Consider the following 13,901-nt stretch of genomic DNA (forward strand, 5'->3'; position numbering starts at 1 on the left):
AATTCGGGTAATCCAGAGCGATGAGCCACAGGCAAGGTCACGTGCTCCACTAGCCACCCCAGCCACACTAGCCATCCGAGCCACCATCTTGTCTACTTGATTGGGCAGCTTTCCAGAACACCATCGTCTGGACTAGCAGACGGCTTGTCGTCATGGGGTCAGGGCAATTTCAAGCACATCGTATAATCTTTTCACCCTTAGCGAATCTCGCCTGTTGTTGCATCCAGTGTCACTCGGACTTTGGGTAAGTTTAGGGCGGCTCGAGTAGCGTGGAGGTGTTGGCGCCACGATGGGTGCGCACGCTGCCACCCAAGTCGAGGGTAACAGCTACGCACTTGCCCATGGTGGTATCGCAGTGCTCAAGTGCAAAGACAGGCCAAAAATACCCACGGCACAGCGACTCCATATCCCCACGTCTCAGTCTAATACCCGGTAGCCGCGATATGGTTTCCGTGGTCCCACAAACCTTCACCGGCAAAGCGATCCTCTTCGTGCCACCTGGTCATTCATCGCCACTTGCACACGCGCCGTTGCAACCGGCTCTCTTCCTCTTTGTAGTCCACCAAACGGCTTGTTGGCCGGCATTTCTTCTCTCACATGTACGTACCTTCCCTATCTACCAGATGTGAAGCAACTAAAGCCTCTTAGTAAGAAACTTGCTCACGCTAAGGCACTAAACCCAATCCATCTTCTGGCGACCCTCCCATCCACACACTTCACCACAACCCTTTGAGCGCCAACCAGAGATCTCCCGCGCCTTGACGCCGTGGCTCTAGGACCTTCATCGATGCACCACGCGAGAAACTGATTGCTGTATCTGTTCTATGGCCTGACGGTCAGGTGCTATACGTCACAATCCACGCTGTATCTGAACAGGCCAGCCATTCCCGGACAACTTATGCTGGGTCATTTGCTTGTTAACGTGGGTTCTTACTGCTCTGCTTCCGTTGCTTTTCCTCGGTACATCTGGCCCCATTACATTGCTTCGCTCAACCCCGGCGTAGGCCGTGCGTACCGACCCGGCTTTCAACCGCTTCCTGCTCACAATCGCTACTGCTGCATGAAGCACCACCACACTCGCGTTTAGTGGCCGCTATCCGTCGGTAATTTCCAGGATTATCGACCCTCCAGCCATCTGGAACTGGACCCTTAACAGATCACACATGCCAGGTCAGATCTGGCATCCAATCTACTTCCTCACATCCGGACGGTCAAGCTGACCACAGTCGAGCCCGTTGGCTATTGCCCCCGTCGACAAGGGTCCCTTACGCAGGGTTCTTGGTTACATCCCGCGCCACACGCCACTGTACCCCTCTGTAACCCGCTCGCACGTGTGCGTGCGTGGTGGACGTTCGCTCTTCCAACCCACCAGCAACTTTGTTCTTTGATACCGGATCCACTGCGTTACTGGTCGTCACTTGCTGCAGACTGAGCAAATTTCCTCTGGAATCATTACAACCCCCGCACCATGTGGGCCGAAGTCAACGGAGAGCGTAAGAAGGTGGCCTGGTAAGTTTTCATATCTCTGGGAGCTTGCTATCGGTTTTTCCTCCTGAAAACTCTGACTGCATAATCTCTTGCATGCGTACAGCCTGCGCCAAAGATTCTCTGAATATGCAATATCCCACCTCTCAGGCACGCGGCGTACCCTTTGACCGCACTCCTTCACCGTGAAGAGATACTAACCTAATCCAGTGGCCCGTGCATCCGCGGTCATCGCTCCTCAAAATGCGACCACAGAGACCGAGTACTGGTTGAGGTTCGGAAGCCTGGTCGACCTTTGAGTAGCTGCCCGCATCCGACTGGTTCATGCAGCTGCGAGCGTGTTGTTATCAACTACACGATCCCCAAAACCTCACAATGCGCCTGTCCGTCCGAACGAGAAGCGCCCACAGCTACCATTGTTGGAAATAGTCGGATATCAAAGGGTAGACGAAAATCTACGGCCGTCACCCCCTTTTACCTAGACAAGGCTATCCGAGCCGGTCTAGACGCCGAAACCGACACCTCTTCGAACACACAAACCCCTTCCGAGACAAGCGGTAGCAATGCCCCATCCCTACCATCAAGTGCAAGCTCAACTCCACGCCTACTGCCTGCTCAAAGTGAATCCATCTCGAGCTGTTGCAAGCCGAAGCTGGCGTTGGCGCCAGTTCAGACAGGAGGATGCTGTGGCAACAAACCCAATCCAGCTCCAGAGCCGCCAGTGCAGAAAAAGTCTTGTTGTTCTGGGCCATCCAAGCAAACACATACAAGTTGCCAGCCGAATAGTTACCAACATACCGGGCAATCATTTCAGTTCCCGCCTCAACCTCCAGGAATATTGCCACCACAGTATCAGATGTTCTCTCCTCAGGCAATGTCGCCCACTACACCAAACCCTTTTGGCCTTGGTACACCGATCTACAACCATGCGGCAGCGGCTTATCATCAGAACAACCCAGTACCAATGAGTCCAGGAGTGAACACGCCCATGTCACCGCATATGAACACTTCTTCGGTTGGCCAGCATGGTCCTGAACACAATTGCCACTGCGGTGAATCATGTAGCTGCTTCGGATGCGCCGCCCATCCGAACAATGCCACCATGATGGAGTATGTCAGGGTGATGGCTCACTTTCAGTACACTGGCGGTTTTGGAGGCATGGTCCCACCTCTTTATGATATGCCAACATACCCTCATCAACCAGGTTACGGAGCTGAAGCTGGTCACAGAATGAGTTACGACGCAATGTCACAAGGCATGACAACGCCTACCCCAACACAAATGAGCTTTCAGGTCGGTCTCAACTTGCCGGCAAAACACAGCCAATCCATGCCGATACCCGGAAACTGGCAACAGCCACTCAATACAGTACCCGACATGTCACAGGTTCCCTTTTTGAGAAATGTTAATTATGCTGCTTCTATTGCTGGCGCCGAAAACCACATACCTTTGAAGACCGAGGAAGGAGCAGGTTCACCTGCTGCTGATAGCCCTAGCGACAGCAAAGATGAAGATACCCCCACTCTTTCGCCGTCATCATACTTTTGGAATGAGATGACTTTACCAGGCTGCTCAGATGCCTCGGGAACTTGCCAATGCGGGGACGGATGCGCATGTGTAGGCTGTCTAACACATGGCGGCCATACTGGAGAGCAGCTTGAGGACATCTCGACCGCGGAACAAAACGCTTTTCCCAATTTTACCCCTGATCTTGGCCTCAACATGAACGATCCAACGGATTTCATGAACTTCCCAGTAGGCCCTAGTTCAACCATGTAATTGGGGATACGCGCGGTTTTACCGTTGGTATCGACACAAGTTAGTTCATGTAACTGGTCGCTCTGGAATACCAGACTCTGCTATCCATAACACTCGAAACGCAGACGTCACCTTCTCCGCCTTCATGGATTCATACGCTTTAAGCAGTTTGTATCCTACTCCAAAATTCCTTGAGACCGTCATGAGTCATTGGCAATGAAGTTCCCAACGATGGTACCCAACGGATTTAACAAAAAAAAGTCTACTCTGGTCTTTCGCTTAGTCTAAAAGGCTTTGCCTACATGGAACCGAAGAACATCCAGACTGTAAGACAAAACACGGCATCGAGACTCGGCCCGACAATCCCTACTCCAACCTTATCTCGACTCCTTCATACTTACAATGCTTTGTTTGCTTCCTGTGTATGTTTGTATGTCACACAGTGTGGAGTGACTGCGGGTTGGTTTGTATACATACAGAAAAGAGCGTTGGACGCAAATATTGTTCTGCGGGTCGGAGGAACTTGTTTTTGAAACTGCATTGTTTGCTTTTTTTTATCTTCATACCGATACGATACCCTGCGCGTTGGGCGCGAGACGTGGGAGGCCGACATGTTGCCATGATTATCCTTTTCAGAATACATGATTTATATCTTCAATTCAAAATCCAGACGTGTTCATCTACTTCTCTTACCTGCCAACAGTGATTTTACATGCAATACTTTTCATGCGCAAAACTCGTCATGCAATAGAAAGATAGGAGATGGCTAACTGATACCATTCACTATAGAAGAGGCATATCACCAAACCCTACCTCACTTACCACTAGCGATCGAAAGCCATCCATCTTTCTCGAATCCGAAATGATCCATTCCCAAATAACTCGTCATCCACTCTCATGCTAGTCCGAATAACGCCCTTGCAGAAGAAAAGAAATTTTGTACATGAACCTGATGAAAGAAAGCATGTCTGGAAACCTACCTCAAAAGAGCCTCAAGTCCTCCAAAAGATCCCGTCAAAATAGTTCGTCACAGCCCCTTGCAACTTTCGACATGGCAGAAAGTATGGACCAGAAAGACATGAGCCAGATCGGTGACTAATGTAACAGTAGTAGAAAGAGGGAAAAAATGTTACAAGAAGACATGACACTCTGGCAAGCGTGTCAAGGAGAAGAAAGTGGCGGTGAGAAGGCTAGGTCGGTGCACGAGGCGACATTGGATGTCACTATCCTTCCGAAAGTACCACAGTAAGGTCTCCGTGCCTGATAGCAGCCTAGGATAGAGAGTTAGTTCCGTGCGGCGGACAATGAAGGTATGACCTACAGTGCAGCCACGATCTGGATCCTCCCAACACTGGTCACCCTCACACCATTGGTTGGTGGCGCTCTTGTACCTGCATGCCGAGACGACGCCATCTCCGACGAACGTGATATCGTACCCGAGCCGTTCCTGCTTGCACAGCTCATTTTGCTTCAAGCTAGAGAAACCCTGCTGAACAGGACCGTCGTCAAATGAAGTGCCGAAGACTGCTGGCGCCCAGTTGCCTTTACCTCCCATCTCCGTACCCCAAGTGCAGGCTTCGTCCTCAGGTATGCCTTGCTTATTAACGTAGTACTGGGCCGAGGTCCTCTTGCCCTGCCAGAAGAAGTACGTCTGCTGGTCGGGGTTGGCAAGAAAACCGGTCTGACCTGGTCCAACAGTAACGGGAAAGGTCATGGATTCAGTACCTATTCATGTCAGAATCAACCATCCCCCGTATCAAGAATACTAACCTGGATAGTCAGTGCGACAGAACGATACAGTCTGCGATAGGTTGTTCTGCACCTTTACACCCATCTTCTTGGAGCCTGGGACGCATAACGTATCGGCAATCTTACCATCAGCCATTTCCAGGTAACCATCTTTGTTGCAGTATAGGCCACCCACAGTCTGGCCGTGCCTTCCTTGAGTGGATGGGAAGGAAGCCTTGAGGTATGGGTTTGGGCATCCATACGAACAGTACCTCCCTGGTTTGCAGCAAGTACCGTCCGAACACGAGCCCTTGACAACGGTCATAATATCATCGAAACCACCAGATCCTACATATTGCGGGTCCTGTATGCCGGACCATCCACCTAAGCCTTCATGGTCGATGGGTAATGCGCCATACCCGTGGGGAAACTCGGTGCAAGCGATCTCACTGTTCGGGAATACCTTATCGCATTCAGCACAATGCCCATCTTTGTCGACCAAGTCAATCCAAGGGTTCGATGGAGTATCTGGCTGCTGTAAGACTGGAGTATCTGGAGGAGTGACACTGTCTGGTGGTGCCTCAGTTGCAGGCTCTTCCGGCTTAGCCTGGGGATTGTTGATGGGCTCTTCGGGATGGTCGTCAACAGGCTCTTCGGGGTGATCTTCGTCTGGCTCGACTTCTACAACTTCTTCGATTGCCGTACCAGGACCGATCTCTGTAGCCTGCCCTTCGCAGTCAGGGGTTGGCGGCGAAGTAGGCAGTGCGACATGTGGATCGGTTGTTGATGACAAGATGTTGCCCGGCCCCCACATCAAAGTGCCATTGGCGATACCTTCACGAACCTCATCTTCAGAAATGGCATGGTCATCGAGCCAGTACACGATCTGCGTCTCGGTCGCGGCCGGGGCATAGACAATGTCGCGTTTGACCGCGTTTTGAGAATAGGCCCGTTGGTGCAAGTGATGCGGTTTAGCTGACGTGACTGCAGCGAGCGCGGTAGCAGTAACGACGTACTGAATCTTCATCTTTCAGTCTCGTTTTGGTGTAATGGTTTTGCGACAAATGGCTGATTAATCCAGCAATTGGAGGTCAATTTTGCAATGAAGTTGGGCAGTGTGGTATAGCGAACCTGTTCTGTCCCTCGAAAGAAGCACTTCAAGTCAGCGCTCAAATCTCGCGGTATTTAAAGCAATGTTTGCTCGCTTTGGTCTTGCTTGGGTCCGCGTGTGAGGCGTCGAAGTATGCTGATAGTGTTTAATGAGTGGAATGGAGATGGAGCTCCAGGTGTAGGCACAAAATAATGGCTGTGACGGAGGGAACGACTGAACTGAGTGTGAATGATGATTTGTGAGCAGGATTTGTAGAGCGTCTCATACAGGGAGGTAGAGGACAAACGCAGTTTGTTTGTATGCCTGTGCCAAGACACGCCTTCGCTAGTGGACTACTCTGTTTGTAAAGGAGGCAGGAAGGAAGCAAGCGGCGCACAATAGATAGCTATTACCCCTCTCAATCAATTGGCAGTTGCCTATTTGAAGATTGAAAAGGAGCGGCGGGCTTAAGAGGCCCATAGTCACCTCTCAAGCAGGTGAAGAGGGAGTGACTGCGATTGTAGAAACAAGCGGGACGGAATGAAGGACGAGTAAAAGAAATTGACTCTCGTCTGTATATGTCTCTTCATACGTCTATTCAGGCGTATTGCTTCAATTTATCTAATGCATTTCCAGTTTGTCAGACTGTGCGACTGTCAAGTATACAGTTCTTGGCTGTAAAACCATGGTTGCATAGCTTCAGGACCAAGCATCAGCCTGTCGCGTAGTGAGAGATAAGAAACCCGCCAAATTAAATCATTTCATAGGACAAAAGTTAGTTTCCATGTGGGTTAGTCTTACGTGGATAATTTGTGCAACACTGCCCCTGAGCTAGCTCATGTCCAACCACATGCCCACATATTCCACGAGCGTGGATTGTCGCACCAGCAACCGTCATAGTCAGACTATTCTGCTTGTTTCTTGACGTCATATTAGCAAGATTTCTTCTCAAAATTGTATTTGTAATCTTCATTTTGCATAGCGGGTGTGAATGTAGGCAGCCTAACGCTATTCTATCACCACCATGTGCATGCGTCTTGTTGGTATAGAGAATAGTAGAGGGCAGTCAGACACGATATTCAGCACCAACTGTGAACCATAAAATATAATGACCTTTCTCCACCCCCACACGTGTTGCAAAGAACGTGGTATTGCGCGACTCAGTGCATGTGCGCCCAGTTCGATCATACCTCTTTCCGCCAGCATGCCAACCGGTCAATTGAGCAGACCAACCCAAGTTGACCCACGACGAAACTGTATACTGAATCAAACTACGTAGCGAAAGGACTACCAGGTACTCCTTGAAGCCAATGTGCCGCAAACCTCATACTTTCATGTAGCCCTGTTGTCATGTTTTGCAAAGCCTTGGCATATACTGTGTTAGGTGGTTGCAAGTGATAAGATGCCACGTTATCGGATACAGCATAACACAATCAAATGTGATGACGCTCATGATAAGGAAATGCAGAAAGGTGGATGGTGGATCCAGGCGTGGAATTGGAGTTGATTATGCAGGCATTTCTACAATGGACATTGAAGTAACAGTAGGTATTTGCGACCATGCCCGTTCTCACGCAGGCCTGGTGTAACACAGCCAACTTCCATTCCGAAGTGGCTCCTCTGCAATCCATGTACTAGGAACAGTAGTAGTGGCCGATAAGATTCAGTCCTCGAATAATGATAGTTTTTAAAACTATGTACAGAATATCAAGCCATATTGGCGACAAAGAGCGCCCTTTTGTTTGCCATCTTGACCCTAATGATACAATGAGCCAGCTGCCCTATCAGAAAGTGCCCATCTCTCGGACTGATACAAGGCGAGTGGCCTAAACTAGATGAATGTAATTCGCGGGAACACTGCGTACGACACCATCTTTTTCTACATCTGCCCACCCGTCGCCAGCGTCCATATTAATGAGCACGAAGCGGTCTCCTTCTACCATGGAATGCTCCACGTCGGTTTGCGCAGTGTAATCATATAGTGCTTCGACGTATTTGAGCTTCTTTGCGCCACGTTTTGGCGCTACAGCTGGGCCCTTCTTCTTAACGGGAGCGGCCGAGTTCAAATTTGATGTCGACGCAGAAGATGCAGAGTATGTCGAGTCTGGGCGCGCTGATGAGAATGTAGAGGCTGTAGTGGGTGGAGTTGCTGCTATTATCTCCACATACGCTGCAGGAACGAGGCCTTCTTTGAAGCCAGCGCGAACCTTGATCCATCCAGATCCATCTGGTAATAATATATCAGTAACTTGAACTTAAGTGAGAATCACAATAGACATACCATCAGGTTCTAGTATAGTGACATCAGTACCCTCAGACACGGTCACCTCGCCATCGCCGTTTTCTTGGTAAGCATACAGCATTCTGCCCTTTGGTTCAGCAGATTTTGATGTGGGAGTCGGAATATCGTCGTCAGCCTTGATGTATTGGGCAGGTGGGGGTGCGACTATCCGGTTCCTCCTAGGACCTGGGGCTGGCGCTGGTGCTTTCTTTTCTGGAGGCGGGGGGGTTTCTTCGACGGTCGGCGACATGGCTCCTCCGGCTATCGATCGCTGTGCGGTTGCTGAGTAGCCAGAGCTCAGCGTGTTCATCGAGTTCACTGTATCGCTCCTTCCTAGTCGCGGCATTTCTGCACCCGAGCTCGTTGCGGTACCGTTCGTTGCGGTTACAGTGTGCGCAGCCTTCTGTCGTTCATCCTTCAGTTTCTTCTTCGCTTCTTTGGTCTGTTCTCCAGGGCAGTCTGCAGGGACCTTCATCTCGCACTTGCTATGGCATGTGTAACCACAGTCTTTACAATCGAAGCCTTTTGCAGATAGACCCCATATCCGATCCCCGCAGAGGTCGCAATTTGTAGGTATCTTGAATGTTTGAGATTTGAAGTTGTGGTTTCTTGCGCCAATGCTAAGATCACCCACAACGGAAGTAATTGTAGAAACTTCGACTTCGGCGCTGACTTTCTGGCGCTCGACTTCATGCATCGCTTCCTGTATCGCAAAGATGGCGCGAACAATTTCCACCTCGTCCCTCTTATCCTTTCCTTCTCTTACTTTTTGTCGTACCGCTTTAGCATTCTCTACCTCCTTGCGCTTTTTCTCGAGCTCCCGTTTATGCTCTCCCAATGAAGACTTTGATTTTGTAAGTACGTTGCGCAAGAACACGGTCGCGGACTCGTCGACGGCGATATTGGCATCGTCCAACCACACAGGACTGGGCTCAAATTGGAAATCGCCTGGCTCTTGCCATGGACCGGCATTGTGTCGCACAAACATCATAGAGTCAAGTAAGGGGTTGTTGCGCGGAATCTCGCCAGCCAGATGCTTCATATACTCCGTACTTCGGGTAAGCGTTTGAGTCTCGATCTCTGCGGCAAGCGACCATATAGTATTTAACTTGTGGACTCGTGTTTCGGAAAGATCTTGCAGGCTCTGCGATGGTCAACAGTGCCCTGAATTGTCCGTGAGGGTACTTACATCTAGTAGCTCAGGAACATACTCATGGTAGTACATCGCCTTTTGCTTGTTGGTCACATTAATGCTAATCAAATAAGTGTTCTGTGAGAGATTAGCAATCGAACACCAAAACTTGGTGCGCGTCACCTACTTTGACATTGCGCATTTCGACTTGCTGTTGCTCAAATGCATTACGAGCCTTTGCTTTGCCATGGTCGAACGCAGTGTCAACTTTCTTGCGCCGACTCTCGACCTCCTGGCAGACGCTGTCATATTTGCCCTTTTGTTTGCGCAACTCCGCGTATTGGTTATCCCTTTCTTTTTCCAACTTGGCTGCGTAGTCTCCGTGAAGTTTGCGCAATTCTTCGGTCCTCGTTCCAAGGACCTTGAGGGGGTCAGCCAGTTGTGTAATGAGGGCGCCGGCGAATTGTTCATGTTCGGCTGCGCGAGATTCGAGAGTGCTCAACTGGACTCCCCATGTGGTCATGGAAGCGCTGGAAGCTGTCGTTAGTTGACCTCATGCCATGGCAGCGGAAGCCGTACCTTTCCAGAGAGCCGGGAGTGACCGTGGGGTTGTCGCCGACACTCAAGCTGCTCTGCTTCTTTGCCTTCTTTTCGTAATACTTTTTGGCTAATGCGCTCAGCTTCGCCGAATACTCCTTCTCTATGGCGCTTCGTTCGCGGTAGAATTGCTGAATGTCATCTAGCCAGGAGATACCGCCGGAGACCTGGAGCCTCTCACGTTAGCGGCAGGAGCGCAAACCTCACAGCGCGCACAGTTCATGAGCGCGCAGGGCGGACATAATAGGGTGCAGGTAACATACCCAAGCGTTTACATTCTTGAAGCCATCCTGGGGTTCTCAGTTAACACATGTTCGGTGGTGTGGCACAGTCGCGTTCGCATACCTTGAGTTCAGCGCCGAACTGGGGCGCAATATCAACATCCATGATTCGTGGAAAGCTATGGGTCGAACGCTGCAAGGGTGGAGATGGGCACCCCAGACATAGAGGGTGAAGAACTTCCGGGGCAAAGACAGCGAGGGTTACGTGGAGTGTATGTATGTATGTATGTATGTATGTATGTACAAGGAGCCTTGGGAATGGGATGCCCAAGAGTGGGGCAGGAGGCAGGAGGAGGCGGTGCTCGCGCCGGGCAGGGAAGGCCGGGATCTGATCCGATGACGTTGCTGCAGCAGTACGGTCTTGTGTTTGGTATATATCACTATTCTCTACTGTGAACAACACTTAGTGTGAGCCACACAAGTCTGCATACGCATAAAAAGGTGGGCGCTTTGCTTGGTCGCGACAAGATGCAGTATGCTCACAGGATACGTACATATGTACTTACGTACGCTGGGCCCTGTCCATGCAACGCGAGCGCGGGCGCTAAATCCGGCTAGCGCCATAGCCCCGCCAAAAGCTGCTCTCTGGAGCTCTCACAATTTCCAACGCGGTGCCCTGTACATACTCCAACAACAACAGCATATTCTTCCAGTCGCGCGTGTCCACCAACGCGACTATATATCTGTTTATCGAATTGCCTCCAAAACATAAAGAACACCGCCCATACTACAACAACACCGCCGAGACCACCAGGCCGCGAGATACTCAACTTCACCGCCCGCAACGCGAACTACAGTAGCCGCCAGCCATGTCGTCAGCGGAGGAGACACCTATCAAGCAAGATGCTGCTGCCGCAGAGACACCATCAGAATCAGTCGAGCAATCTCAGGTCGACGGCAGCGGCCCAGAGGGCAATGGCTCTGAACTGACCGACACCAAGTTCAATGTCGAGGTCAAGCTTGCCGACTTGCAGGCCGACCCGAACAACCCTCTGTTCTCGGTCAAGTCATTCGAAGACCTGCAACTGTAAGCTGGACGCTCTCGCCGCCTGGACAAACTAACAAATGCAGCTCCGAGGCACTCCTCAAGGGCATCCGCAACATGAATTTCCGCAAACCGTCCAAAGTTCAAGAAAAGGCCTTGCCTCTACTTCTGTTGAACCCACCAACCAACATGATTGCACAATCTCAATCCGGAACTGGCAAGACTGCTGCCTTTTCACTCAACATCCTTTCCCGCATCGACCTCGCCAACCCCGAACCCCAGGCATTGGCGCTCGCGCCCAGTCGAGAGCTTGCTCGTCAGATTTTGGGTGTCATCACTCACATGGGACAGTTCATGGACGGTCTCAAGACCATGGCTGCCATTCCTGACCCGTCACGTAGAGGACAGCAGTTCAATGCGCAGGTCCTGGTCGGCACACCAGGAACAGTCCAGGACATGCTCAGGCGGCGGTTGATCAACTCCAAGTACATCAAGATCCTCGTCTTGGATGAGGCAGACAACATGCTAGACCAGCAGGGTCTGGGTGACCAATGTACCCGTGTCAAGGCACTGCTACCCAAGGATATTCAGACTGTCCTCTTCTCTGCTACCTTCCCGCCCAATGTCATCGCATATGCGAAGCGTTTCGCGCCCAACGCAAACACACTTACTCTAGCACACGAGGAGCTGACCATCGAAGGTATCAAGCAATTGTACATTGATATCGACAAGGACAATGACAAATACGCCACTCTACTCAAATTCTACGGCTTGATGACGCAAGCTTCGTCCATCATTTTCGTGCGTACACGAAAGACTGCCGAGGAGCTGGAGCAGCGCATGGTAGCCGAGGGCCACAAGGTCGCGCAACTGAGCGGTGCTCTAGAGGGTCCCGAGCGTGACCGTATCATTGACCAGTTCCGTTCTGGAGAGGCCAAGGTTCTCATCACCACCAACGTGCTCGCGCGTGGTATCGATGTACAGTCCGTCACCATGGTTATCAACTATGTAAGTCATAACTTCATTAACTTTGGCCCAAGTAACGGCACTAACAAGATCTCAGGATGTCCCGACCATGGCAAACGGCATTGATGCAGACCCCGAGACCTACCTCCACCGCATTGGTCGCACCGGTCGTTTCGGACGTGTCGGTGTTGCTTTGACCTTTGTACACGACAAGGCAAGCTGGCAGCAACTGCACGCGATTGCCTCATACTTCAGGACCGACCTACACCCCATCGACACATCGGACTGGGACGCTGTCGAAGATATGATTCAGACCGTCATCAAGTCCTCGCGAGCCGGAAAGACGACAGAAGAGATGACGGAGATGATTACCAAGGGATCATAAAATGTTTTGAGCATGAAAATTTTATGACATCAGAGGACTGGATTGCAGGTGCTTGTGGGATATATGCGTTCGATCTACAGGACTGATGTGGATCTGTATCTGTAAGAGACGGCATTTTGCGGTGAATGCATATGTGAGGATTCCAAAGAAGAGGGAAAAAAGGAAAGGAATTACGTACGAGGCAAATGAATCAAAGATACCCAAACTTAAAGCAAGCAAGCGAGTTTACCGAGTCCTGTCTCCCTTTCCTTGATCGGCGTGGTCAAGTCTCGAATGCACCGGGCGCCGTGACCAAAATGACGACCAGACTGCTTCCTATCAGCGCGCCCGAAATGGCGCTAACTAGAATAATGCTGCCTCTCGAGGCAGGAAACTTGCCCCGTATAACATAATGTTGCGCCTCAAAGTACCTGTGAAACCCAATCAACAGCATCACGATACTTATCCCTATGAATGTCGCGCCAAGCGGCTTCCCCAGCTGCCGCATCTTGATCTGGTGCGACGATGGCGAGGAACGATCTGGCGAATCCGCCAGCGACGTGTTCAGCCGGAAGAGCTGCGTTATCGCTATACCGATGCTAGCAAAGGAGAGCGAAGTGCGGAGCCAGGCGAGAAATGTACGTTCTATATTTCCCAATATTATCACATGTCAGCGCGTTTGAACGGGTTGAAGATGTAATGGGAAGAAGAGAGGGAGCGCATTACCCAGTGCCAAATGATCCCTAGCTACACTCCCCTTGTTATCCAACTCTACGCTTCCGTATTTCTCCCAGAACCCTGCCCACCATCCTTTTTCCCGCCGCATGGTGGCTGCGGCTGCGGACTCTGCTGTTGTTGCTCTGGGGTCGGTGTGGACTCCATTTTCGGACTGTCGTGTGCCTCGTGTGCCGTTGGATACGTCGGAGCTGCTATCGCTTTTCTTGTGCTCTCGCGCGGGCTGCAGGTTCGATCCCCCTGTGCCTTCTTGCTCTGCGCCGGCTGCGGAGTCGCTGGTAGCGGACAGGCCGGAAGACTGGTGTGCGTTGTCGCGAGCGCGCATTTCGGGGAAAAGCGTGTTGTAATCTTTTATCGAGCTGGGTTTGCTAGACGGGAGTATAGGCGATGTCTCTGTTGGTGCTATGGGTTGTGATGACGTTTGTGTGTCTGCGCGTGACGAGTCTGAGATGCGTTTGCGTGGGCCTGAGATAGATGCCATTGTGGATCCGCAGGTAA

The 13,901-nt window shown here is 51.1% G+C and overlaps 5 protein-coding genes across 5 annotated transcripts; 2 read left to right on the forward strand and 3 right to left on the reverse strand.

Moving 5' to 3' along the window:
- Positions 1-1,468: 1,468 nt before the first annotated feature.
- Positions 1,469-3,265, forward strand: COCCADRAFT_36920 (uncharacterized protein; the record flags this gene model as incomplete). Its single annotated transcript, XM_007714266.1, has 2 exons — positions 1,469-1,509; positions 1,696-3,265. The coding sequence occupies 2 exons, from the start codon at positions 1,469-1,471 to the stop codon at positions 3,263-3,265; spliced, it is 1,611 nt and encodes a 536-aa protein (XP_007712456.1).
- A 1,202-nt stretch (positions 3,266-4,467) lies between these two features.
- On the reverse strand, positions 4,468-5,999 carry COCCADRAFT_5186 (glycoside hydrolase family 132 protein; the record flags this gene model as incomplete). The annotated part of the gene is made up of 3 exons (XM_007714244.1): positions 4,468-4,515; positions 4,566-4,969; positions 5,015-5,999. 3 exons carry the CDS (start codon positions 5,997-5,999, stop codon positions 4,468-4,470), a joined length of 1,437 nt encoding a protein of 478 aa, XP_007712434.1.
- A 1,889-nt stretch (positions 6,000-7,888) lies between these two features.
- COCCADRAFT_96499 (uncharacterized protein) lies at positions 7,889-10,459 on the reverse strand (the record flags this gene model as incomplete). Its single annotated transcript, XM_007714267.1, has 7 exons — positions 7,889-8,289; positions 8,344-9,487; positions 9,533-9,613; positions 9,663-10,005; positions 10,055-10,239; positions 10,336-10,362; positions 10,418-10,459. 7 exons carry the CDS (start codon positions 10,457-10,459, stop codon positions 7,889-7,891), a joined length of 2,223 nt encoding a protein of 740 aa, XP_007712457.1.
- Positions 10,460-11,162: 703 nt separating this feature from the next.
- On the forward strand, positions 11,163-12,689 carry COCCADRAFT_96565 (uncharacterized protein; the record flags this gene model as incomplete). Its single annotated transcript, XM_007714268.1, has 3 exons — positions 11,163-11,380; positions 11,425-12,346; positions 12,402-12,689. The coding sequence occupies 3 exons, from the start codon at positions 11,163-11,165 to the stop codon at positions 12,687-12,689; spliced, it is 1,428 nt and encodes a 475-aa protein (XP_007712458.1).
- A 262-nt stretch (positions 12,690-12,951) lies between these two features.
- Positions 12,952-13,494, reverse strand: COCCADRAFT_96627 (uncharacterized protein; the record flags this gene model as incomplete). The annotated part of the gene is made up of 2 exons (XM_007714269.1): positions 12,952-13,313; positions 13,395-13,494. 2 exons carry the CDS (start codon positions 13,492-13,494, stop codon positions 12,952-12,954), a joined length of 462 nt encoding a protein of 153 aa, XP_007712459.1.
- Positions 13,495-13,901: the final 407 nt, after the last annotated feature.

Source organism: Bipolaris zeicola, assembly GCF_000523435.1.
Source record: "Bipolaris zeicola 26-R-13 unplaced genomic scaffold scaffold_77, whole genome shotgun sequence".
Taxonomy (NCBI): Eukaryota; Fungi; Ascomycota; class Dothideomycetes; order Pleosporales; family Pleosporaceae; genus Bipolaris; species Bipolaris zeicola.